The sequence below is a fragment of the Amorphotheca resinae genome, assembly GCF_003019875.1.
Source record: "Amorphotheca resinae ATCC 22711 unplaced genomic scaffold M430scaffold_3, whole genome shotgun sequence".
Classification (NCBI taxonomy): Eukaryota; Fungi; Ascomycota; class Leotiomycetes; order Helotiales; family Amorphothecaceae; genus Amorphotheca; species Amorphotheca resinae.
The window spans coordinates 869,268-894,100 of record NW_020194473.1 but is presented as its reverse complement, the minus strand read 5'-3'; the positions used below and the strand labels follow the sequence as shown (position 1 = coordinate 894,100).

General features: G+C 49.6%; 10 protein-coding genes across 10 annotated transcripts; 4 read left to right on the top strand and 6 right to left on the bottom strand.

Annotated features, from left to right (window-relative positions):
• Window positions 1–356: 356 nt before the first annotated feature.
• On the bottom strand, window positions 357–782 carry M430DRAFT_211864 (hypothetical protein). Its single transcript, XM_024864459.1, has one exon. It carries the CDS (start codon window positions 765–767, stop codon window positions 552–554), a length of 216 nt encoding a protein of 71 aa, XP_024723039.1. The 5' UTR covers window positions 768–782; the 3' UTR covers window positions 357–551.
• A 34-nt stretch (window positions 783–816) lies between these two features.
• Window positions 817–1,422, top strand: M430DRAFT_211852 (hypothetical protein). The gene has a single exon (XM_024864458.1). The coding sequence runs from the start codon at window positions 910–912 to the stop codon at window positions 1,285–1,287; it is 378 nt and encodes a 125-aa protein (XP_024723038.1). The 5' UTR covers window positions 817–909; the 3' UTR covers window positions 1,288–1,422.
• Window positions 1,423–2,770: 1,348 nt separating this feature from the next.
• M430DRAFT_16932 (hypothetical protein) lies at window positions 2,771–4,759 on the bottom strand (the record flags this gene model as incomplete). Its single annotated transcript, XM_024863555.1, has 2 exons — window positions 2,771–4,444; window positions 4,496–4,759. 2 exons carry the CDS (start codon window positions 4,757–4,759, stop codon window positions 2,771–2,773), a joined length of 1,938 nt encoding a protein of 645 aa, XP_024723037.1.
• A 548-nt stretch (window positions 4,760–5,307) lies between these two features.
• On the top strand, window positions 5,308–9,144 carry M430DRAFT_116703 (hypothetical protein). The gene is made up of 4 exons (XM_024861647.1): window positions 5,308–5,809; window positions 5,859–7,053; window positions 7,105–8,463; window positions 8,518–9,144. The coding sequence occupies exons 1-4, from the start codon at window positions 5,639–5,641 to the stop codon at window positions 9,057–9,059; spliced, it is 3,267 nt and encodes a 1,088-aa protein (XP_024723036.1). The 5' UTR covers window positions 5,308–5,638; the 3' UTR covers window positions 9,060–9,144.
• A 240-nt stretch (window positions 9,145–9,384) lies between these two features.
• M430DRAFT_40212 (hypothetical protein) lies at window positions 9,385–11,838 on the top strand (the record flags this gene model as incomplete). Its single annotated transcript, XM_024867380.1, has 2 exons — window positions 9,385–10,593; window positions 10,645–11,838. 2 exons carry the CDS (start codon window positions 9,385–9,387, stop codon window positions 11,836–11,838), a joined length of 2,403 nt encoding a protein of 800 aa, XP_024723035.1.
• Window positions 11,839–12,571: 733 nt separating this feature from the next.
• Window positions 12,572–13,452, bottom strand: M430DRAFT_96916 (hypothetical protein; the record flags this gene model as incomplete). Its single annotated transcript, XM_024869997.1, has 2 exons — window positions 12,572–13,044; window positions 13,104–13,452. The coding sequence occupies 2 exons, from the start codon at window positions 13,450–13,452 to the stop codon at window positions 12,572–12,574; spliced, it is 822 nt and encodes a 273-aa protein (XP_024723034.1).
• A 949-nt stretch (window positions 13,453–14,401) lies between these two features.
• On the bottom strand, window positions 14,402–15,202 carry M430DRAFT_211813 (hypothetical protein). The gene has a single exon (XM_024864457.1). The coding sequence runs from the start codon at window positions 15,189–15,191 to the stop codon at window positions 14,487–14,489; it is 705 nt and encodes a 234-aa protein (XP_024723033.1). The 5' UTR covers window positions 15,192–15,202; the 3' UTR covers window positions 14,402–14,486.
• A 1,616-nt stretch (window positions 15,203–16,818) lies between these two features.
• M430DRAFT_116694 (hypothetical protein) lies at window positions 16,819–19,996 on the bottom strand. The gene is made up of 5 exons (XM_024861646.1): window positions 19,398–19,996; window positions 18,906–19,278; window positions 18,547–18,859; window positions 18,153–18,488; window positions 16,819–18,102 (listed from the first exon to the last, which is right to left on the bottom strand). The coding sequence occupies exons 1-5, from the start codon at window positions 19,848–19,850 to the stop codon at window positions 17,088–17,090; spliced, it is 2,490 nt and encodes an 829-aa protein (XP_024723032.1). The 5' UTR covers window positions 19,851–19,996; the 3' UTR covers window positions 16,819–17,087.
• Window positions 19,997–20,238: 242 nt separating this feature from the next.
• Window positions 20,239–21,335, top strand: M430DRAFT_116692 (hypothetical protein). The gene is made up of 3 exons (XM_024861645.1): window positions 20,239–20,565; window positions 20,619–20,911; window positions 20,964–21,335. The coding sequence occupies exons 1-3, from the start codon at window positions 20,421–20,423 to the stop codon at window positions 21,303–21,305; spliced, it is 780 nt and encodes a 259-aa protein (XP_024723031.1). The 5' UTR covers window positions 20,239–20,420; the 3' UTR covers window positions 21,306–21,335.
• A 405-nt stretch (window positions 21,336–21,740) lies between these two features.
• Window positions 21,741–23,725, bottom strand: M430DRAFT_64664 (hypothetical protein). The gene is made up of 2 exons (XM_024869123.1): window positions 23,401–23,725; window positions 21,741–23,350 (listed from the first exon to the last, which is right to left on the bottom strand). The coding sequence occupies exons 1-2, from the start codon at window positions 23,695–23,697 to the stop codon at window positions 21,875–21,877; spliced, it is 1,773 nt and encodes a 590-aa protein (XP_024723030.1). The 5' UTR covers window positions 23,698–23,725; the 3' UTR covers window positions 21,741–21,874.
• Window positions 23,726–24,833: the final 1,108 nt, after the last annotated feature.

Genomic DNA, 24,833 nt, shown 5'->3' with positions numbered 1-24,833 from the left:
TCCTTCAGATGGTATATTCATACAAAACCCTCCTGCCAGACCTGCGGTTCTTGGAGAGCCCCCTTGATATCGGTGATATCGTCTTCCAACTCTCAGCAAACCCCTGAGCGTCACGTGCCTCTTTCCGACTGATGGACCTTGACCAAGCTCCGTCTCCAGCATCAATTGACTCCTGTACTTAAGAGAAAGAGCAGGTCTGGTAAGAAATACCACACAGAAAATGCCTCCAGACCACTCCCAGCCGTCGACGTGGTTATTACGCGCTCCGACGCTGTGGTGGAGATGACGGACGATCGCGACTCTTCAGCTGCGCGCCGGAAATGCCAATTGCGCTGTGCACACGCGCAAAGTGGTTGACAGCCTTGCCAGTGAGGTCAACAGATGCCCAGCAGCAAGTTCGCGACCGTGAGCCTGCTGTTGAGCGCAGAATTGGGCAAATAATGGCGGTGGTCGCAGATTTTCTTCTTCTTCGCGACTTGAGACAGGCAGCCCAACAGAATGTCGCTTGACCAGGGGGGGTCTTCAACAGGAGTCGCGGAATAGGCGCTCTCTCAAAGGCGCAGCGATGGCAATGCAATCATGATCAGTTCATAAATCGGGATATCGTGAGGAGTAAATTCGTGGGGAGGAAGGGAAAAGGAAGTTGGCATCATCAGAAAAGAAGAATTAGGACGGGAGTTTCGGGGGGGCGCGCATCTGGGGACACTAAGTGGATATATAATATAGGGGAGTCCGGAGAGAGACAGGCAAAGACGTAATTGAGACATACGGCAGCTTAAGGTGGTTAAGTCACGAAAGGATAAGGTAGCATAGCATAGCATAACATAACATAACATAACTAACTCTAATTCATCATTATTACCGGTACACGGCCCTGGTCGAGGACTCCGAATACAGTAATACCTGCTTATGCTTACTCTTCCTCATCTCCCACGCCCTTCCCTCCCCTTCTCTCCCTTTCTCTCTCTTTGCCCTTCTCCTTGGAAATTAACAGCTCCAGACCCCTACAACTTCACACACAGGGTTCATCACAATCGCAGTCCGCATCCATTATTATCCTGTCCTGCTCTCCGACCAACCCGACAGAGCATCTGCCCTCGTGCGCACCTCCTGTCTCTGTGGAAGCTGGACGCTCCTCGAGCCTTGCGGCTAAGCCATTCCATTCCACCGGGTTCCTGGTGGAGCTGCGGCAGCAGGTTTCGTTGGGGTAACGATGGAGCCAGCCCCTGCGACTCGGAGCCTTGTGGAGGAGATTGTGGGTTGTGGGTACTCGGACCGGGCTCTTGATTTGATCGACTGGCCCGTCGCGCTGTCGACCTCCGTGGCTTTTCGTGCCGTTGGCTCCCAGACCTTAGGAATTCCCCACAGCTCTCAACGTTTTGACTTTTGAGAGCGGGTAGGTAAGGTAAGGTAAATTGTTTCTTGAGTTTAATTTCCTTGAGTTCTTTTTTACAGCCCTATTTACGGAGTATCTTTTGTCATTTTAACTCCGTCCTGTCTGTTGTACGTACTATACGCGCTCTCTTACTGTACTACGACCGAATCGAGCCGAGCCATTGCTGAGGTTGTCATATGTGATAGGAGTACAACTGTACCTCACATCAGCTTGCTCCCTCCACGACAGACTACAGTTCGATCCCTTATCTGTGTATCTCCCTCACTTCTGCTCTTCACAGGCTTCCGGACTCCCCCAGTTCCCTACGGACACCGCTAGTGCGCAGAACCCTTACTGTCTTACTGTACAGAACTGTGTCCACGCGAGCAATTTTCTCCCCCACGCCCATCTCCCGAGCTGCTTTCAATTGGTCTTTACTATTGAGAGTCTCCTTGCCAGTTCATCTTGCTGTGACCTCAGCACAGGTTGCCGAGCAGTTGTGTCGGAGTCGATGTTCTATGGCTACAACCCCAAGTGTTGGAACTTGCAACGCACTGCTCAAGTAGAGAGCGCCCCGATACCGAGGACTTGCTGGCTGTTTACAGATGCTCTATCTTCACTCCGCAGATCAGCTAGATCAGAACGGCAGTGTGTCCCGTCCGAATACCCCTCCTTCTTATCTATCTATCTACTTCCCCCTCTACAGTAATCAGTCGGTGTACACTACGTACAACTAGATAAGGTAATTCGCTGTCAGACGGACTGTCAGACAATCCGCCCCTCCCCTCCGAATAATACAGCATTAGTCCTCTCTCTCTCTCACGTAACAAATCTCATAAACTCAGATAACAACGTATACAGAAACCCGCACAAAGATTGATTGTTTATCTGATTCTAGCACCCGATCCTGATCCCAAAAATCACGTGACGCGCGCTAGTTCTTCGATTCCGGTAATGCTTTTTTTCCAACCAAGGGACCGCCTAACGATAGGAACTCGTGTTTAAGGGTCGGGGTTTCGTGAAACCGGTTTTCAGTATTAGGCAGAGATGGAAGGACCGGTCTTGAGCGGTCCGGTGGAAGCTAATCAGATTAAGGGAGGTTGAGGCGAGTATTTCAGCACATAACGTATATATCAACATGACGTGCAAAACCTATTTTTATTTCTTCTATCTCATCAGGTAAACTATTAAATCACCGACCGCGTGATCGGACAAGTCCCCGCCGGACGTCCCCAATATGGATATCGAAGAAACGCCAAACGCCACTTCGTGATGATAATGATGCGGAGGGTAGAAAGATACTACTCCCATGACCGGAAACGCCATGGACTTACCGTCCATTTCCAAGACCCAACGAAGAGGCGGTATAACATACAACGAGCCAGTTTTCCTTTCTTATGCAGAGACGGCCACGGGCCTTGATGCTTCGGGAGCGGATTCCTCCTCGATCTCCCCGCCCGCTTCCCGTTCAGCCCAATCTCCCCATAAACCTCTCTTTCCCCGTATCCGGATTGGGCCACCAAGGGGAGTATCTTGTTGCTCGACCTTGACGGCATCTTTCGTCGCTAGAACTAGAACCTCAAAGAACATCTTGGTAGCATCTGCCTTGCTTGTTGTTTCTTCCGGTAACAGGTCCTGGAACAGTACGGTGGCTTTCTTTCTCTTGTCTGGGCTGTTGGCAGCCTCGGGGCCGAATCTGTCGCGGAGAAGGTGAACTGCGTGTTTGGTGCCCAGAGACACAGGCCCGCTATCTGCAGGGTGTACCAATGGTGCAGTAGTCTCGTCGAAATTGGGTCCGGGAGATTCAACAAGGCCAGCACTGGCATTGTGCTCCTCATCTTCCACATTCACCATAAATCCATCATCACCAGGCATCTCCATAACAGTGGCATCCGCTGCAATGACGGTAGTATCCTCTCCTCCTAGACCTGCGTCGCCGAGATTCTCTCTTACTTCCTCCTCATCTTCACCCAGTTCTAGTCGTGGTGATTTGTGTGGCCCTTCTTCAGCATCGCTCCCCATGTCTGCAACGCCACTGTCACGCTTGCGCTTCAGCTGGCTGGTCTTCTGCACTGCACTTAATGAAAGCATTCCCCTGAGTTCCGGAGCCCAGCCTCTGCTTCGTCCTTCACCCATGATGTTTGAGACGAAGCCTCCGTTCTTCTGCATCTCCATGAGAGCAAGGAGCTCAGGGTCACGAGGTAGAAACGATTGAGGCCGGGTGATTTTATCGCGGTTTGCTTGCTGTTCTTTGATTTGCGAGTTAGGAATCGTAGTTTGTGAATCGGGTTGTAGCAGTCTCTGTTTTCTAGCACGCTGCGCGGGATTTCGGTGGATTGACTGTTCGGTCTCCTCTTCTGGCTCATATAGTGTGGAGTCCAGATTTTGTTGGTATGCGGCCTCGACCTCTTGAACCACGGTCTCATCGATGTCCGAAAGAGGGGACTCAGAAATTCTTGCGCGATCGATGGTAGGAGCTGCCGGTAGAGCAGAGACGTCCGGTTGGTCACCAATGCCGTACATGTCAACGTCTCCGTCATCATCTGCCATACGAATGGCGGCATCGCCCGCAAACCCGAGGTCAAGAGTCACATCACCGTCTCCAGCGGGTTCTACTTCCTTGGCAGGTACTTGAACATCAAGCTCGCTCAGCAAATCATCTTCCGCACGTCGAGCCGCGGGTGCATCTCTTCCAATTTCGATACTTTGATCGTTTTTCGATTGCATGTTGTCGTCAATATCAAGGCCATAATCCAAACCAAGGTCGATATCATCCATGGGATCCAAAGCAAGTTCTTCCTCGTCAAAAGTATTTTCGTTTTCAATGCTGTTTTGCAAGAATTGACTACCTTGATAATCCTCCCGTAAGTTTATATCACGGCTTCCAGCTCGATGCTTGCGACCGATATGCGATTCATCATCGATTTGTGACAGAAGGAACGACGCGTCTGGTAAGGGTGGCATTTCGAGGTTATCCCCTTCTGTGAGGACATCTGGGAGCATTAGAGCATCTCGAGATGGCATATGCAGGCCGGCAGGGATATCATTGTTGCCAGAAAGACGGAAGGCCTAAACTCGATATTAGATTAGAGCGAAAGAGGAAGTCTTCGTCCCGCATACCATCTTGATTTTCATGAGCGCCTCGTTACAATCGTCGAGTAAATAACGCGCTTTTCGACTATAGATTCTCACAACACCCAGCAGAAGCTGGCCACTGAGTCGCAGAGCCATGGGTGCTTGATTGGGCGTAACAATAGCCTCGACACTGTCCTTGACACTTGCTTGTAAGATATGGTTCTTAGAAAGCTTGCGCTCCAGGTTGGCCGAGAGCCAGACGCGGGCCAAAGGCCCGGTCTTTGAAAGAAGAGTTTCGGAATAGAACATGTTGATAGTAGATTGCAATCGAGGCGTTGCGCCTATAGCGAGGTCTTTTCGTTGTTGCTAGCAAATGCAGAGGTTGGTCGTAGAAGACAGCGCGTTTGTTGATGTTGTGTTGGTCGCGTCGAGTCGACAGAGTCGGGCGCAACTCTTTTCGAGGACGCGTTAGGGTCGCTCGAGGACGAGTCGAGTGATCGCCTCGTTAAGATTATGCAAAGGAACCAGCGACCAGAAGGCCAGATGGTGAAGCAATTACTGTGATGATGGTTGTGACAAAATTCATGGTGGGGAGAGCTGTGGTTAATCGGGAGGCGGGTTCAGCCAAGGCGGAATGGGTCTAACGGCATCCGCTCTGTCACGTGACCGAGGTATTCCTGGACCTCGAGGTCCTTTGTCCTGCGAGGGTCATCTCAATCACGAATCCGAATTACTTGGAATCTGTCATTTAATTGTTGCGTGTCAAATCGTCCCTTTAATGTATGTACTTTCTCCCAAACTATGTGAGCATACGGAAATATCAACATCTTCCCTGAACCCTATCGAAGTGTTTTGGGGCCAGTGCAGAACAGGGGTCCGACCGAAGGGAGATCAGACGCGGACGACACGTAACTATTCAAAAGAACAGAATAATAATAACCTCCACATTGGTACAGATCCATTGGCAGGCGATCAGCAGCAAATTACCGAGACGGTCCAGACCTTCGACATTCGCGATCGCGATTCTCTTTATCCAGCGCCCTGGTCCCAATTCCTTTGCGCAATCCCAAAACCCTCTGCAAACCTACCCCCAATTTCGCATGCCTCAGCGATAGGGACGACTTTATCGACAGCAGCACGTTCTGCTCGTCATCCCCATATTGTGGGGGACTCAAACAAGAGAAAAAGATGGCTTGGCCGCGCCTCTCACGGTCTGCGAGTCCAGGAGGGAATATATTACCATTGGCCCAATTACCAGCCATCAATGCTGCGAATTCAGAACCACCCTCGCGACCACAGTCGAGGGCCAGGTCGAGGTCAAGGAGCAGGCATAGTCGATCCTCCTCGTCTATGGCCAAGGTTGGTTGTATCGCGCGTCTCTTTTAAGGAAATATTAACCTTCGAATAGTCAATAGCAGACGAATTCGCCAGTCTTACCCCCGCCGAAACAGCTGAGCGATTGCAGACCTCTCTCACAAATGGCCTCACTCCGGCCGAAGCCCTTGCTCGATTGCACGACCAAGGTCCAAACGAGCTCTTTCATGAAGAACCCGAGCCTTTGTGGCTACGATTTTTGAAGCAGTTCAAGGAGCCCCTGATCCTCCTCCTGCTTGCTTCTGCGGGCGCGTCTGTTCTGGTTGGAAATTCTGACGATGCCATCAGTATATCTGTAGCAGTCACAATAGTTGTGTCTGTAGGGTTTATTCAAGAATATAGATCGGAGAAGTCAATCGAGGCTTTAAACCACCTGGTACCGAACCATGCACACTTGATTCGAGCGGAGGTGAAGCCTCCAAGCCAGCGGACACCCACGTGGCCACCAAGTACCGGTCAGGCGCCAGATGCGGAGGGACTGATGGGCTCGACTTCGACTGAGGATGCTGAGGCCAAGATGGAAGCTACGTCGAGCAAAGTCATGGCGGCGCAACTTGTCCCTGGGGACCTGGTTCTCTTTACGACCGGTGATAGGATACCCGCCGACATACGTGTGACGCAGGCTACGGATCTGTCAATTGACGAATCTAACCTCACTGGGGAGAATGAGCCTGTCAGAATCACGGCTGCAGCAAAGCTCGGGATGCCTTTATCCAGATCTTCGTCAAACCATCTGGAGGCACCAGGTGTACGAGAATATGCATCTGCTGGAAGTGGTACTGTTGGAGCAGATACCCACTTGAACAACACCACAAATATCGCGTTTATGGGAACACTGGTGAGATCTGGATATGGGCAGGGGATTGTGTATGCAACGGGTGCGAATACATATTTCGGTACCATTGCAGCAAGTGTTTCCGAGACGGAAAGCCCTCGAACCCCTCTACAGCTCAGTATGGATGCGCTCGGATCGCAACTAAGCCAAGCTTCATTCGTCATCATTGGAGTGATATCATTCGTCGGTTGGCTTCAAGGCAAGGGGCTTTTAGAGATTTTCACAATCTCTATATCATTGGCCGTTGCTGCCATTCCTGAGGGTCTTCCTATCATTGTCACAGTCACCCTGGCGCTAGGGGTACATCGCATGGCACAGTATAATGCTATTGTGCGAAAGATGCCGAGTGTAGAGACCCTCGGATCCGTCAATGTTGTATGCAGTGACAAAACGGGTAAGAAACTATTACGTATAACTCCTCAGCAACACTGCTGATAGTCAATAGGCACCCTCACAATGAACCACATGACAACAACGAAAGTGTGGTACTTTGATGCAGAGGCACCCATCCAGGTTGATTCCGACGACGAAGCCACTGAAGCAAAACCCGATCCGGCATTGTTGAGAATTCTGCGCATTGGGAATATAGCTAACAATGCGCGCCTCACACGACATGCACAAGAAACATCGGCCTCATCGATAGCTGTGCTTTCTTCTACTCAAAGCCACCTGCCCGGTCAAGGACTTCGAAGTAGATGGGTTGGACAGCCTACAGATGTCGCAATGCTCGATATGATGGATCGATTTAAGGAACACGACGTTCGAGAGGGACTCGGTCACCGCCTTGGCGAGACCCCGTTTAGCTCAGAGAGGAAATGGATGGGCGTCACTATAGGAGACAATGGGACCGACGGTACCTCCAGTACGAAGGAAGTGGCATATATCAAAGGTGCTGTTGATCGGATCCTGGAGCGATGTGACACCTACCTCACCAAAGACGGCCGTGAAGTTGTCTTGGATTCATCCCGGAGACAAGAAGTTCTAGATGCGGCTGAGAAGCTTGCTAGAGAAGGCCTCCGAGTGCTTGGGTTCGCGAGTGGTCCAGTATCAAAGCATGCTAGATTACTTACGGCTCCTATGAGTCGAAGTGGAACTCCTAGTAACACACATACTAGCAGGACCGCGGAACCCCCAGTTTCACACAATGAGGACGTATACAAGGGCCTCGTCTTTGCAGGTCTTGTTGGAATGAGTGATCCCCCTCGCGCTGGTGTTCAAAAGTCAATTAGACGTCTCTTGCGGGGCGGAGTGAAGGTTATCATGATCACAGGCGATGCCGACACAACAGCTCTAGCTATTGGGAAGAAACTTGGAATGGCTATCGCGACGCCACGTGAGCCGACAGCGAATTCTGTTGCTGTCAAACCCATTTTACGAGGGGACGAGATCGAGGAAATGTCTGACGAAGAGCTACAAGCCGCCATTGCCAACACCTCGATATTTGCACGTACTAGTCCTGAGCATAAAATGAAGATCGTTCGCGCGCTTCAAGCACGTGGTGACATTGTTGCGATGACAGGAGACGGTGTGAATGATGCTCCAGCACTTAAGAAGGCCGATATAGGAATTTCAATGGGGTTGATGGGCACTGATGTTGCCAAAGAGGCAGCAGATATGATATTGACGGACGACGATTTTTCCACCATACTTCATGCAATTGAAGAAGGAAAGGGAATATTCAACAACATCCAGAATTTCCTGACCTTCCAACTGAGTACAAGTGCTGCAGCACTAAGCTTGGTGTTTTTCTGCACGTGTTTTGGATTCAAGAATCCGCTGAACGCGATGCAGATTCTCTGGATAAGTACGTCTAGCTCTCCTTCATTCCCACTGTCACTTAACTGACTTTGTTCCCTAGACATTATTATGGATGGACCTCCCGCCCAATCGCTTGGCGTCGAGCCTGTTGACCCCGACGTTATGACTCGCCCTCCTCGAAAACGTAACGCACCGGTCCTCACCTGGCCTCTCATAACCCGTGTCATGACCTCCGCTGTTATCATAATGATAGGCACCATGGTGGTCTACACTCATGAAATGCTGAAAGATGGAGAAGTTACGAAGCGTGACACAACAATGACTTTTACCTGCTTCGTCTTATTCGACATGTTCAATGCTTTGAACTGCAGGTCTGAAAGTAAAAGTGTGCTAAGAGGCGAGGTACCGCTGTTTGGTAACCGCCTATTTAACTGGGCGGTTAGCCTGAGCTTGGGAGGGCAAATCCTCGTTATTTATTTCCCATGGTTGCAGGAGGTTTTCCAGACGGAGGCTCTTGGATTTACGGATTTATTAGGTTTGGTCCTATTAACAAGCAGTGTTTTTTGGGCAGATGAAGCTAGAAAATGGTGGAAAGCTAAGGGGAAGAGGAGATTAGGGGGCGGGTATAGCCAGGTCGTTTAGTCGTAACATGATGCATGGGTGCAACAGGAAAGACAAACGGGGTTCGGAAGACATTGTATAGATAGTTCGAATTAGCAGGCCAGGTTCCTGGATTATTGGGTATATATTTGATACCAGGCAAATCGGCGACTCTCTTTTTTGTGAGTAATTATGCCAAAGTGAAGTCTAGTTACCATTTTATTGAACGGGTTTGCATCCCAAAGTCTGAGATAGAGGAACTCCCTGAGGATGTTAATATAAATTCTCGCTTATTTCGACAACCACACAGATCGAAACGCCAGCTAAATCAACTCATCCCACATCTTCCCATGACGTACCCTAACCAATGCCTCCTTCCGGCCTCCAAAATGGCTCGTCTTCTCTTCCGCCGCTCGAAGAGTCCCCGGCGTCCCCCTCCATCTACGAATCTTCCTCCCTAGCCGCCATCCGGGCATCCCTCGCGACCCTCCACTCCCGCGATGCGGCCATCTCTTCCCGTCTGCAGGCCCTCATTGCCTCACAGGCAGACCTCTCCCGCGAGCTTGGACGCTTAGATCTGTTGCGCGCACACTTAGGTACCCAGGTCGTGAATACAAGAAGCATAAGCAATGGCATGCTGGACTCTGCCGCGAACACTGCCTCCCACCTCTCATCCAAAGTCAAGGAGCTTGATTTGGAAAAGAAGAGAGTGGAGGAGACGCTCGGTGTTGTGGAACAGGTCGCGGAGTTGAAAGCTTGTGTACAAGGCGTTATAGGATCTATGGGTGCCCCGCAGGACTGGGAAGCGGCTGCTGGATACATTGCGCGTTCGTCCAAAATACCAAAGTCAATTATTGAGGGGAAGTTTGCAGCCACCGTTGTCCCCTCTGTCGAAGTCCCGGATGCGCCTGGAGTTACAATCGAATCTTCGAAGGAATCACTATGTGGTCTGTTCTTGAGAGAATTCGAGAAGGCCGCAGAGGAAGGTGATGGTGCAAAGGTTACACGCTTCTTTAAATTGTTTCCCCTCATAGGAAGAGAGGATACGGGACTAGAAGTCTATGGAAAATATGTTTGTCAGGGCGTGGCAAGCAGGGCCCGGGCGAATTTGAAAGAAGGGACGAAAGGGCGGGAGTCCAAGGATGGATTTTTCTATGCGAATGCCTTGACGAAGTTATTCGAGCATATTGCACAAATTGTGGAAGGGCATGGCGGTTTGGTAGAGAGACATTATGGGGCGGGTCGAATGGTCAAAGTGATCGAAAGGTTACAGATTGAGGCGGATGTTCAGGGGGGGATTGTGCTGGATACATGGAGTGATGAGAGGAATGTGGACAGAAGATTGACGGATGTGAAGAGCTATCCCTTCTCATTTTTGGTGCAGAGCTTCTTACCTGCGCAGAGATCATCCGGAATTTCTAGGACCAATTCGCCAGCCGTTGGGGGTGGTACGGACGGGAGACTTAGTGAAGACGAAGGAGTAGACATGAAGGAGGTTGATGGGTTACTGAGTGAGATGGCCATCATGCTTGGTCGCTGGTCTCTATATTCCCGGTTCCTTGGCGGGAAGTGTAGGGTGAGTTCTCAAGGAGCGGTTCTTTTACGCGCCATTTCTAAGATCTTCCAGGACCCGGCCGAAAGTCCTGATGGACCTTTGCTCATGCCAGATTTACTCGCAAAATCAGCCCTGACGCGAAAAATCTCTGCGCGTTTGACGACACCTTTCAACGTAATGACTACTTTCTTCTTCCGGCGCTCTGTAGAAAAGGCATTCCAGCTCGATGAGTTACCTACGGGACTCACACTCAATCCCTCCAAGCCAATAGATGGCAGCGGTCCGTTCATCATCTCCGCCGTCGACGATGTAATGTACATCGTCAATACTGTCCTCCAACGTTCTCTTTCGACGTCTCAGCGAGACGTGATATCCTCGGTCGTACCAACTATTGGCCGAGTTCTCGGCTCTGATTTCGTTGGTATGGTCCAGCGGAAAATGCGGGACGAGTACTACCCCAAAGCCGTTGTCCAAGGCGGCTTTCCCCCGGAGGATAAAATCATAGCATTCATTGTCCTTATTAATTCCCTTGACGTGGCGAACGACTACATATCACGAATCGTCAGCTCTCGTCTAAATCCCGAACCGGCCAACAATGGGAATACGCTGCAAGACATGTTCCCCTTCTCCCATGATGCAACTTTTGTCGCTAATACGCTCGAAACCCTCAACGTTACATTCTCATCCAAGACCTCTGAGCTCATCACAGATGGAATGCACGTCTTGTTTAACCAAGTCATCAAGCCTCGCCTTCGTCCTGTCCTCTCTGATACTTTCCGAGACGCCGACTATTCATTAACAGAAGAAGATCTCGCCGACCTAGCAAGACAAGATGATACAGATGAGGATCCTGAATTTTTCCAGGAAATCGTAACCCGAAGATTCGAGCATTCCTGGGACGCTCTCATGAGACCCATCAAGCGTATCCTGACCGCCAAAACATATGCGATGTTGCTCGACTCAACAGCTAAATACCTTGCCCGGGTACTCGAGAAACGCATCTGGTCATATGCAGGGAAGATGAATGCTCTCGGTGCCACGCGGATAGAGAAAGACTTCTCTGGCATCGTGGGCGCGGTAGCCAAGGGCGGCAAATATAGCGTCCGCGATCTCTTCTCCAGGGTTACCCAGATCTGTATGCTAGTCACGATGGAGGACGAGGAATGGGAAGCGCTGGTTGAGGAGGAGAAAGATGGCGATGAGGAGATGGCTTGGGTGTTAAGTCTTGATGAGAGGCTGAGGGCTAGGAATATGGTGAGAAATTGAAGTCGGATGCATTTATCCGGTCCCAATGGCGTTGGAGGCGAATGGATAGAATAACCTGCTGTATGACTTATGATGAATAGAAAAGCAAACTGTGCAAAGATATTCATTGTGGACTGCCAATACACTCATCAACTATCTCCTTGACAATGTTCTGAAGCTGTTATACTCCCTACAATATAAGAAATGGCCCCCACGAAGGTACTGGGCGACCTCTTAAACCCCTCCTACACTTGAAAACAAACTGTATCCAATTTCCTTCAAGTACCTATACACACCAGATGTCCTCTAACAAACTCTCCCTACATTCTTTCTGCTATAAGCTTCCATTACACTTTCTCTTTTACGGTACAAAGATCAAATGCTCTGATCCTTTGACCTCCCTGATCTCCACCCCCTTTTTCCGCCTCGACTCATGATTGGTCAGCCTTGTCTTTAAGCGAGCTGGCGAGGCTGTACGGGAATCTAACAGCCTTCCTTGGTTTGGAGTGTGCGAATCATGAAACCCACCCCGCATTTAGATATGATTAGGACGTTATGTACGTAGATGGGTGTCTTTCTTTTGAGATATTACTCTTTGAGGTAGCGGCACGCAGGATTATTATATGACACAAAGAGGGAAATTAAAAGTCGAAATTAATGAGGCTACTGGACCGCAAACTATGCCAGAACCTCCCTCATATTTATGTATAACCCCGAGGTAGTATTCATGAAGGAAAATTTAATGTACAATTCTCTATTTCCAGTAGTAAGAGTACTGCTTTGTGCCAATAACCTCATCGGCAAAGTGCTCTGCCTTTCCCTCTCCCCCAGCGCCCGCGCACACGACCAGCGGCAGGAAATGCTCCACCCCACCAGCGGGATGTGCCTCTTTCGCGCCGACCCAGTCTCTCCAGCCCTCCAGCAGCTTGCCCCGCTCCTCGATATTCTCTGATGTGACCGCCTTCGTCAGCGCGTCGCTGAACTGTGCATTCCGCGCCTTGAAGCCCCGGTCGTTCGCCAGTCCCGAGAACATGATCCGCAGGTTGTGGAAGGTCGGCATCCCGGACCCGACGATGGCGACTCCTTTCTCGCGTAGGGGAGCCAGTGCCCGGCCCATGGCGAAGTGCTGTGCGGGAGAGTCGGAGGCGAGGACGGAGAGTTGGACGATGGGAACGTTCGCTTTGGGGTTGATGAGGAGCATTGGGATGAAGACACCGTGGTCCCAGCCTTGCAAGTAAGTAAGTCAGCAAGGGCCGACTCTCTCAATGAGGATAGGAACAACTTACCTCTCTCACCATCCAATTGGGGGTTGAGGCCGGCCTTCTCCAGCGCCTCGTAGACCTCCTTGGCCACCTCTGGGCTCCCCGGCGCATCGTACTTCAGCTTGTAGGTCTCGGGAGGGAATCCGCCGTAGTCGTAGTAGAGCTTATGTTTGTTGCCATTGCTAATAGTCGGCCGCCGCTCGCTCCAATGCGCCGTCACCAGGACGATGGCCCGCGGGGCATTCGGCGTCCCCAGGCCGAGAATCTTGGGCACCTTCTCGGTCATCGACTTGATCAGATCGGCGTGGCTCGGGTCGCCCATGACGGGCATGGGACCGCCGCCATGGCAGACCGCGATGACGGGCGCTGGCATCGTGTGGTACTCGCTGGTCTGATTGAGCGAGCAGACGGGCAGGTTGGGCCGAAGGAAGAGGCTCGACAAGAGTGCGGCTGATGTGCGGTTGATAACGCGCATGAATGGATCTGTCAGTTCTGGGTAGCAAGGGTCAGGTATAGCAAAAGGGCTTTCCGTGGAGTCGTCGAGCTTTTTATTTATATCGACGCCGACTTGGCCTTTCGGATGGCGACTGCGGCTGAGATCCAACCCGCCCGCTCGTCACACCAGCCGACGGGCTTTGATTCATCAGCATTGGGTGATCGCTTTGTCAGAGGCGGCACGTGACATGGTATTTGTTTTGCCTTTTGCCTGGATGACAGAATTGAAGTCGACCTTGCTGAAAATCGTCGACGATGATATGCTGTGAGAATGGTCTGAGCCGGTCGGGCTGGTCGTGGCGCATGAGAATCCTTGAGATGGCCTCGAGTTGAGGTACCCGTGTCTCGCAGTAATCGGAGGAGAATTAATCAGGTTTCGGATTATATCCTCACTGGGCTTAAATCAGTCCTTTCCCTTTTATCTTTCTCTCTTTCTTTCTATTTTTTATTTGTTAGGTTTGAGACAATCGATTGTCTTCGATGAAAGTTCTCCTCAGCTGAGAACAGCTATACCTAGCATTATCATAGGCATACTCTACCAACTGAAGTTCAGGTTACGAGAGAGAACAATTCAACTTCACGTTGACCTGGGCCGTCTAATTGATGCACTCTTACACAAGACCGTTACTGCCAACTCTTCTCCCCACGCCTCCTCCCACCAGAGCATTCATATCCTCACCAAAGCTAGGAAGCCGCTGTTGTACCGAGTTCAAATATTCTCCTCATATTCCAGGAAAGGATGAGTGGTCTCTTGTTTCTGGTCTTAAAACATCTTGTCTCCCTCGTGTTTTGCCTTCCAAATCTTCTCAGAGATGTCATTCTCCTAAGATCCCCTCCTGGCAAGGAAGATTCGCGTTTGCGAACCAGATCGCATTCTCGGATCCATGAAGTCTGTCAGGTCCCATGATTTCATCACCCCATTACGACGTCTGCCTCCTTTTTACCTCTTCTTCGCCAGTACCCCACAGCATCGGGCATCGCCGTCCACATGTTCTGCTTGAGGCGGAACGTCTCATAATGTTCATCCCATTGATACTTGGGCGCCATCCACTGTCTTATCATTTCATACAGATGCCAAACGGACAGGAACGCGAATCTCTCGCAGACGGTTATCGTGCCGAGCCGGACCGGTCCGTGTAATGCCCAATGGATGCTGTGAAAACTCTTGCAGGTCAGCCCTAAGCAGGTGGATTGGATGAGATCGAGATGGTCCAGTATCGTTAGAATAATGTCAGTGGGCAATTTTTGTATCAAGCAGGTTCCGTCTGCCGGCGGCGCAGATGTATAGATATCATGGCCGTATTCGAAAGTACCAGCGCTGGCTCCGATCAGTTGCTGATGGTTGGATGACGAACCCACCGATGCGACGGGATTGTTCGAAGCTGAATATAGATAGTCATCCGAGTTGGCTAAATCTTCCGCTGACCCAGGGGTAAAATCCCTGGTGTATAACCCGTCAAGAACATCTAGGGGGCGTGGATCGAGGAGAGCGTGGGAGGACATGGCGCATATAATGGAATGAAGTTGTCGCAGATTGAATACTTCAGATACGCAGATACTCAAACTCTGAGACTCTCTACCCTCTCTTTCTCTTACCGTGGGTAGCTTTTCGACCATGAATTAATAAAAGGGAAGCAAGCAGATGATGATTACTAGGTGGGACTGTGGGAGCCACCAGTTTGGGCCAGACTCGGTACCAACCTTTGCCATGCGATGACTACCTTAGCAGCTGCGTTAGTGTAACGTCGAGACGACGTGCAACAAAGGCCCCCGCGGGCGTTCATTGGTGCCATCGAGCGTCAAGGGCGGAAGAACCTGCAGTAGCTCCCGGACGACATGCAACAAAAAAAAAGAAAACCCAAAGATCCAGAATTGTATGAGCCTCAGGCCTGTTTCATTGGTCCCGCATTTCGCCCAAAGAGGAAATGCTGTCTCTGCCTGGACCCTTCTGGTCCCGGGCGAGGGGGGCCTGAGGCTGTTAAGGTGAGTTGGAAGCTGAAAGGGATTGGCTATACCAAACCGGTTCGCACTTGAGCTTGAGACTATCGACTTATAAACTACCCTGGTGACGTGATGGTAGTATCTCAGTATGGTAATAGGGGTTACGCTGTAGTATTGCCTGAAAAGGGGTGTTCGCGAGTCAGGTGACCTCCCCCTTTCAATCTGGGCGGAGGTTGATAAACGCTTGATCACGGAGGGTTGTGGCTGCTAACCATGGTACGTACTTGTGCCGGTAGGTCCAATTTGCATTGTATACTAGATACGGCCCCGGTTTGGATAAGGAGAGCTGCTACGTATCCTGCTTCAGGGGTCGGTATGGCCGAGATATACCTAGGACAAGATCAGGAAGAAACGTATGCTCATAAGGCAACGGTGATAATACTATATTCAACCCGAGAAATCTTCTGGGAGAGAAGGCTGATTAATAGAAAGGAAGTGTTGAAATACGGAAGAGAGCATGGGAGATTGAACAGCGATGAGGTTTAGGTAGCTTCGAGGACCATTGCTTCCCACGAATTCCTCAGTCTCCTCACAACCACTATTTCGATACCGTGCCTGAACCAGGTAATCCAACAATAGATGAGCCTGCCCATTTCTCCTGCGCACATCGCTATCCCCGAAGGCTTCCATGTGAGAGCAAGCACATCGAAACCTTCAAATCCGTGAGTTCCATACCCATCCATAATGCAAGGACCTCGTAGAGGTACAGGTACATTGAGCGCTTGATATCAGAGGAGCTAGACAAATAGCAGAGAAATAGCTGTGGAGATGAATCGGATCGTGGGATATGATGGGAAGATGCTCATACAACTTGGGGGTGGTTTCAAGACAAGTCGATAAGCGTTTGGTGCGATGGTGGAGTATAATGAAGGGACGATAGCTTCATCTGGCAGATTTGACAGTAGGATTGCTTGGCCGGGGAAGGCTTCGTAAATAGACCTGGACGGGTAGCATAAATGTAACAGGTCAGGAGGAAGTCGAGGCTGGGCTGACTTGGTGGTTATCTGCATTTGTCAATAACCAATCGAGCGAGCATCGGAAGGTTCAATATTGATATCGTCAAAGAGTGGCAAATCTAGACAGTGATCTATATTTCAGCTTCTAGTGAATATTGGAAGGGCAAATGTCTACCAGAAACGTTGCGTATCCTTCCTTGAATTTCCAAGGAATATTGGCAGATTGAAATGGAAACAACCCTGAATTTACTAAGAGTTTATCTTCTTATAAGGACCATACATTGCTTCCCACCTGTTGTAGTACCAGGATACATCGTTCTCTTTCCAGGCCAGACTTTCCAGAGGCTGGTCCGAATTCTCTGGACATATCAGCGACTTCCTGTGCTAATTTCGGACTCAGTGTTCGGATGGAGATCAAACATAATTTGCTTTTCGAGGCATCCATCCGATGCGCTGCCAGTTCTCGTCGAATCCTGAAATCTTCCAGAAGGACCAGACTGTGCATTTTGCCTGGGACTCCCGCAACGACACGACATTAAACCCAAGCAGCCGTGGGTTACATTGGCGTAGTCTGCACCAACGCATCAAGTTTATCGCTCAGCAGACCCAGCTCTGGGCTCACAGCCTCCCTGCTCCGCAAGGTCATGATAGCTCCTCTCTGAGCAATATCTACCAACCTCTCATCCAACTTCAAGCCCTTTGCTAACCCGGCAACTAGCACACCCAAGAATGTATCCCCGACACCATTCACACTCACCACATCCTCAACCACTTCCAATGCTGGGAAGAGCCGCATATACACGCCGGCTATCTTATCACTGCCATTGAAATTGCGGGAGAGTATATAGGGCGCGGAATCCGGGTGCGTTAGGCGGGGATCATTGGGCTCCAGGAGCTGGGTCAGGAGAACGCCATCACCACCGAGTTTTGTAAGAATTGTGGGAATAAATGGTAGAAGTTGAATAGTCTGCAGGGGTATACCCTCGTCCGTCATTTTCTTGCTCGTCAGGGAGACAAATTTGTCGCGAGCCCCTGAGCTGGGGATGCCAAGAGCATCAATGACATGCCACCATTCTTCTGACTCGAAATACCCATTTTCTTTGGCGGAGGCATGCATAGCAGCCAGTTCATGCTGGTTAGGTGTGGCAAGATCGATAGTGTGGTTCGGAAAGGGCTTGATCTTAAGGCTACTTTTTGAGCTCTGTGGCTGAAAAAGTGCTGCAGATTTGGCAACAGAGACTGGCTCAAAAGCAACCTTGACGTTCGAAGACTTTGCTTGACTTATAATGCTTCCGAGGGTAGTATGATGCCAGTTCGCATCTACAACCATCCATTTCAAACTTGGAGAAATGTGTTTGGACAGATTCGGCACTGCCCCCTCCCTGTCAAAGATGCTCATATCTGCCATAGCGACGACCAGATCTTTCTTTGTATCATTGACAGCGACATACTGAGCTGTACGGTTATCTATATTGTTGATCTTTGGGTCGTTCCCCGAGGGTTTCTCGACCGTGATGCCGGTGGTCTTCAGACCCTCTTTTTCGAGAGCAGCTAGAATTGCATTGCCGGCACTAAAGGAATCACAGTCAGCTGAGTTACACATGAAAAGCGCATTACTCACAAGTCTTCTACGACAAAGCTACAGAGCTGTACGGATAAGCCACCACCAGCGAGTTGGGCTGCAAGGGCGACATTATGGCCAACGCCTCCTACTGATGGGGTGATAGCGGCTATGTTCGACGTATACAGTTGTGGAGAAGTGCCAGCAGTGCCACCAATCGTGGATAATCCTGCGTGTGTGTTTCCACCACGAGGAGAGTAATCGCAAGAAATATCTAGTGCCACAGAGCCAGAAACGATGATGGCCGGAAGGTCATCTTTGCCTGCTAGTTCTTTCTTTGGCGTAGCTACCTTTTGTGTTGGCATCACAGGTGTAAAAATTGGAGCTTCGCTTTTCCTGGACAAAGCATTAATCAACATTCTTATGGTCGTTAGGCGTAACAAGGACTACTCACTCTGCAATAAACTGGGATTCGGAGTCACTGTACTCTTTCCTAAACTTTGAAAGCTCAACAGCAACCTTTGTAGCCACAGCAACATTTGAATGTATCAATGCTCTGTTTGCTGGAATACTGTTGCCCTTTGTGAGTTCTTTGATCCTAGCGAGGATGAAAGGCGTGTTGGCATGGCCATGGAAGCCTTGCTCAGCTGCCTCTTGGACAGCCTGGTCGATGGCGGCGTCGATTTCAGCTTTTGGTATAGAGTGCTCCTCGGGAATAGGATTGGCAAAGAGTAAGCCAGAACTCTTGGGAAAGAATTGCTGTGAAACTAGGTCGATCAGTCGAATTCCAGTATACAGTATGATGAAACTTACAGATAATTGCAGCAGCTTCTCGTTCATTTTGCACGACCATGGGGCTCTTCACGCCGCTATCTCGGGTATAAAAGGCCGGAAAGTTGATGTCACCAGAACGGCCGTCAGCGAATGTAAATACACCTGCTCCTTGAGTCTCGAGATACTCCAATGTCCGAGGGATATCGAGAAAGCTTTTACAACCACTACTTATTACAGCAACTGGTGTTCGGCCAAGTTCAGTAAGATCCGCAGAAATGTCCATGGTGTCTTGACCACCACGATGGACACCGCCTAGACCACCAGTCCCGAATACTTTAATCCCCGCTCTCTGGGCAAGGAACATTGTTCCGGCAATGGTGGTTCCACCATTTAACTTGCGTCCAGCTATACCCTAATCTTGGTCTCAGTACTGTACATTAAAGATGGAGAGGGACAAGGGGGTGGGCCAGGGGGCAGATTTTCAGGGAATAGTAGGCAGGCACTCCGCAAACTAGAAAAGTATCGACTCACCATTCCAAGGATATATGGGAGATCTCTTCTTGAGACCTTCATAGTATCCGGTTTCCCTGCAGATGAAGCCAGAGCAATAAGTTCCTCTCTGGATAGACCGACCCGGGCTACTCCATCCAGGATTCCAATCGTCGCGGGAATCCCACCATTGCTACGCACAATAGACTCAAGCTCCAAAGCAAGTGAAACATTGTCAGGATATGGGAAACCATGAGTATATATAGTGGATTCTAGGGCCACAACTGGTTGATTGTTGAGAAGAGCGTGTTCGACTTCATCCGATTTCCTGTAGACGTCTCGTCCGAGCTTGCTTACCCCCAGGCGGCGATACTTTGCAGCTGCAACTACTGACTTGGATGCATATCTCAACTGGTGGACAACTGAGAAGTATGCATGTGAGCAAGCTCGAGGGCTTCTCGCCGGCCCCCACGATTGAAAACAGGAACGACGCATTGTGAATTGAAAGGTCCGATAGGTTTTTCTATACACTGGTGAGATACATCGTCAATCAAATCATTCGAGCTTCAAGTTGTTTGTGGCCGAATCGTAAGAAACTCTTCCTCCGTCTGGACTTGTCGGAGACCAAAAGCTCAAAGAGGTATCTCGAATCGCGAGGCTGCTCATAGGTAGCTACAGCCCACTTTACTAAGGTAACACGATGTAGCTGTGCACGTGACTTCTCATTTAGATGGGCCGGCCGAGACCGAAAGGCTGAACTTTGAGACGCATCATGCTATTCTGTAGCTGACACGCTCCCAGTTTCAATGCTTTTTCTTCAGCAATATTTCAGATCGATCGCGATCAGACAGCATCACATAGTTTAATATGATTATGCTTGATTGTATATGCCGACATTAGTCGCAGGCCATAACATTTTGGAGACGAAAAGCTCACCTCCTTGTCATTACTTCTCTATATTATCATGCGCTGTTGAACATCCCCTCATTCATCTGTCTGTCTGCCTTTCTCACTTTGACTTTATGCTGTTCCGTCTGTTTCCGTTGAATTTCTTTCCAGCTTCCTATGATGAAGTTGCTTCGATTCAGCATACATCTATTTTCCTTATTTACCAAAGGATTGAGTGCGCAGCAAATTATCGATGGGCAGATATTCACACCAGGAATCGCTATAATTGATGCCCCACAGCCTAATACGCCATTAGGTGGAGGTATGACCTCTCCTCCGTTCCAGTGGGAACCTGCGCTGACTTCCATTCCTAAGACTTCTTGCAAATCGCTCTAGACGTTTCCTCAGATGGAAAACTCCAGCTTCCGCCGTACCCAAAGGATCCTAGATCTGCAATATGGAACATTACGATCTTCCTCTCTAGTTATACAACGGGGAAGAATCTGACAATATCGAATGGTACTGCTTCTGCAGGAAATGCGAGCTTGGGCGAGATCATGCTGCAGGAGCCTGCGAGCACTGTGAAACATGTTAATTGGGTGTGGCCTGATTGTCTGGTTGGCAATGGAGCCCCTACAGATGGCAGCAGCTCTCGTGGCCTCTATAACGTATGTGTTCTAGTATAAGTATACAAGTCGTATCACGTTTTGACAGCGATAGATTTCAATCAGACAAAACTTCCGTCTGAATGGTTCAGACGAATACACAATTTTCGATCTCCCAATACAGGTCACGAATTATATACCTCAAGAGAGCAATCGTCCATCATGCGATTCCTTGAACAATGCCTTGTTATCCCCAGAAGCCTTGAATGCTTCGGCAAACTCTTTTACGAGGATTCCGGGCACTTCCATACAGACCACCAGTACAGAAACTGGCATTGGTGGAACTAAACCGGATGCTTCTCCAGAGGATGGATTGGGAGCTGGAGCCAGAGTTGAATGTAGAAACATTGTCTGTTTTATCTGGATTGCAACCGTGGCTTTAATGTTAACTTTGTAGGTACCGCGTTCTCGAGTAGTTAGAGGGAAGATGAATTACATACAAATTCTATATCTAGTGGATGCAGGATTGCATATAATAATTTGGGACCTATACTACTGGGTCTCTTCGAGGTCTGGACAACTATACTTCTTCACATCTAGAAAGCTCTTAGTGTTCTTCAGTCTTGGACTACACTGCATTTTTTGAGAAAATGAGTTTCCCATCTTGGTTCCTTTTCCCATCTTTCTCGTTTTTGTAGCGCTATAAAAGAGGACAGCAGCAGTTGCTATATCCCGTATGGTGCTGTACTCAAGGACAGCAGCAGTGTATAATATGGCTTGAGTTTCTATATATTTAGAGACTGTTTGGGATGGCTACTGATAGGATTTAGAGCACTGACAACATTTTCCGCGGCCAGATAGATGACTGATCAATGAGGGTAGGTAAGAAAGCAGTGACTTCAATAGGATGCTATTAATTTAGATGTATCCTAATGGCTGCGCCTCAATGCTCGCAGTCTATGTCATCACAGGATCCTGCACTCCAACCAAGGCTTGAAATGGAACATCATTTCATTCCACTTATTTTTAACTCCTAATCTCCCATAGCCGGATCTTGCCCCCCTCATTGGCGACCGCTAGCATATCACTTCCACTCGCAAACGCTACCGCTGTGATCCTACCCAAAGGTGTCGAACTAGTAGGCCAATTCCTATACACCGTACAACTAGGCAGGTGCACCAGTCTCAAAGCATCCTTCTTCCACTTGCTACTCAACACCAACAACTGCCCATCTGGACTTATGGTCAAATTACTTGTCGGTGTAGTTAGCTGCTCAAACCTTCTATTAGGTTCCGGTCTTTCCTTGACGTTGATCTCGTTCCCGGAGACAAAGGCGCGTCGATCGTAGATGTTCACCACTCCACTCTGGGATCCGATGGCCACCCACCTATCACCACCCAGCGGCTTCGGGCCATGGGGTCCACCAAGAGTGAGCACTGTAGCACCTATGGACCCGTCGTCGATCCATCTCGCGACGAAAGACTTAGACTCCACACTCCATTCTCCCACTTCTCCTCCCTTGCCGACAACCGTGAATCCCTCCCCATCGCTCCACCACGCAAAATCAGCAACGCCGTTCTTGCCCTCGATACGAGCTGCTGCAATCCACTGTGTTGTGTTCGCATCCAGTACATTCACAATTCCGCCGCCTTTCTTCGAAGATCCTACCAAGCCCATGTAGCGCCCACAAGGGCTGAGTTTGAATCTCTCCATGCTCTTTTGTTCGTCCTTGTGTCCATATATCCGAGTGACTTTTTGGATGGTTCCCGTAGGTAGGTCCCAGGTGTGGAAGTAGCGACGTCGGCCGGAGAAGAAAATTTTGTCGCCTTTGGGCAGGAGGAATGCGGATGTTGCGAGGGGTGTGTGCCGGATGTGTACAGAGGTAATGGGAGGATTGGGCGTCGGGTGTGCCGTGGGGGATATATGGTGAAGATAAAGCGTTGAAGCTGGACCAGAAGAGAGGAGGACAGGGTACTCAGGGTGGAAAGATAGGGATGTTATAGCTGATGGCTGTGTGAGGGGTATATCTCGTGTTCGTTGGATGTCAAGGACTTCTGGTCGAAGCTTTGAACGTTTCCCCGTCGTAGATCGTGTGCGTGTTAGGGAGCTAGCATCCTGAAGAAGTCGCGCGAGTGGAAGCGTTGACAAGTCAGAGTCGTCGACGTCCATACCATCGGATGAAATCGAGGAATCGGAACCTGCTGAGGATCTGCGACGCCGTTTCGCGGGTCTCGCAGAAGGTTGCGCCCATTCTGGAACTGGATGTAGAAGCTCAAATTGTCTTCGCAGTCGTCTGACATAATCTCTTCCGCTGACTATATCTTCCGCTTCGTTCACACGAAGCTTTCGTAGTCGTGAATTCCCTGCAAGTGATATTGCGAGTCGATCGTCATCGCTGTCCTCCCAAGCCGGCGCATCTTCCGTCTCTACTTCCCTCGAGTCAGGATGTGGTATTAAGGCGCCCGGGTCAACTGTAGATGGCCCAGCATCAAGAAAAAAGAGCTTGCAGAGAGTTAGCCTCAATCTCCAGAAGAAACGATAAATTTTCTTACATCCGCATCGTCAACATTCTCAAGCCCCTCATCTGCTTCGCCACCTCCTTCTACATCGCCATCCTCTTCAGAATCCCCCTCTTGGTCTAAATCCATATCCATCCCCAATTGCGCCTTGAAGCCCGCTCCATCTCCCAGCACAAGCCTATCCAGTTCTTCCTCATCTGAATCTTTCTCCTCGATAGCAAGACTCTCATTCTCGCTTTCACTTTGCTCTCTCTCTCGTTCCGGCTCCGACTCCAACTTCTGCTCAGTCTTGCGACTGGCAGACAGCTTTTTAGATCGTTGTCGTGCCATTGTATGGTTTGTTGTGGGCAACTGAGCAGTTCAACTTCCTGAAGCAAAATGTCGAAGGAAATTTTTGGCAAGGGTCGTTTAGCGTGTTGGTCCGTGCGTAGCCTCGTAGCCTCGTCATCTGCCTCGCCTGGAGAGTGTTGTCAAGGAAAATCAGTAACAGAAATCCCTTTATTAACTCCCTTTCAAAGGTTATCACATTGAGGACTTAACTATGTAGTGTTACTTCTTCCAACAATTCAGCCGTTGAATTGCTAATTCGAGTAACCAGTCATGTCAAAAGTACTCATGCTATTCTATCCCGCATCTACCATTGCATCATGGTCGCTCACAAATCAAAACGAGTTTTGGAATACGTGTTGGTACTTATTATAGTATAGTATACCTACACAACAAGACAGTGGATATAATATGAACAGATATCTAATATTTGCAAATTTAGTATCACTTTTGCAGGGCATGCTTCACAGGTTCCATTCAGTCTCCTCTTTCCAAGTCGGAACCTCATATTTGCAGGACACTTGGTCTAGAGTAAAGATAAGAGATCATCAAAAAAACAGTTATTTTTGAAAATACCACCACGTAAGTTCCATATAGAACTCTGGAGGAGACCAGACTTACCTCGTGTGACGGTTTTCTGCAGCAAGTTCTAGATCCGCGAGCTTCACCAACCGTCATAGTCCCCTAGCTAACCCTTCCAGCTCCCTCACTCAACCCTGGCAAGCTAGCCCTAGCATTTTTGCCTGCAGCGGCTGCTATAATCAATGGCGCGCCAGTATAGGTCAAATCCATCTGTGCAAGCTGCTTTTCCATCCGGCGTCATTTCCTTGATTTATGCATAATGCATGAACACAGAGCTACCACTCTCCGTCAACCGAGACCAGCTTCATTGCATCTGCTACATTGCCCAAACGACAGTTGGGTAATTAAGATGGGAGTGCTTCAAAATCGATCGAGTAACACTAAGCACACATGCAGCTTCATCTGCCATGGCTTGGTCGCCGACCGATCGTACACCTACCTGTTTCCCCTTCCTTTAGCTGTAGTATAGCACCCTTCTCTTGCAGGACCAAAACCACAGACACGTGACTGGTCCAGGTCACCCGTTCCTGCGCGGTCCATCCTTATCTGCCTTTTTA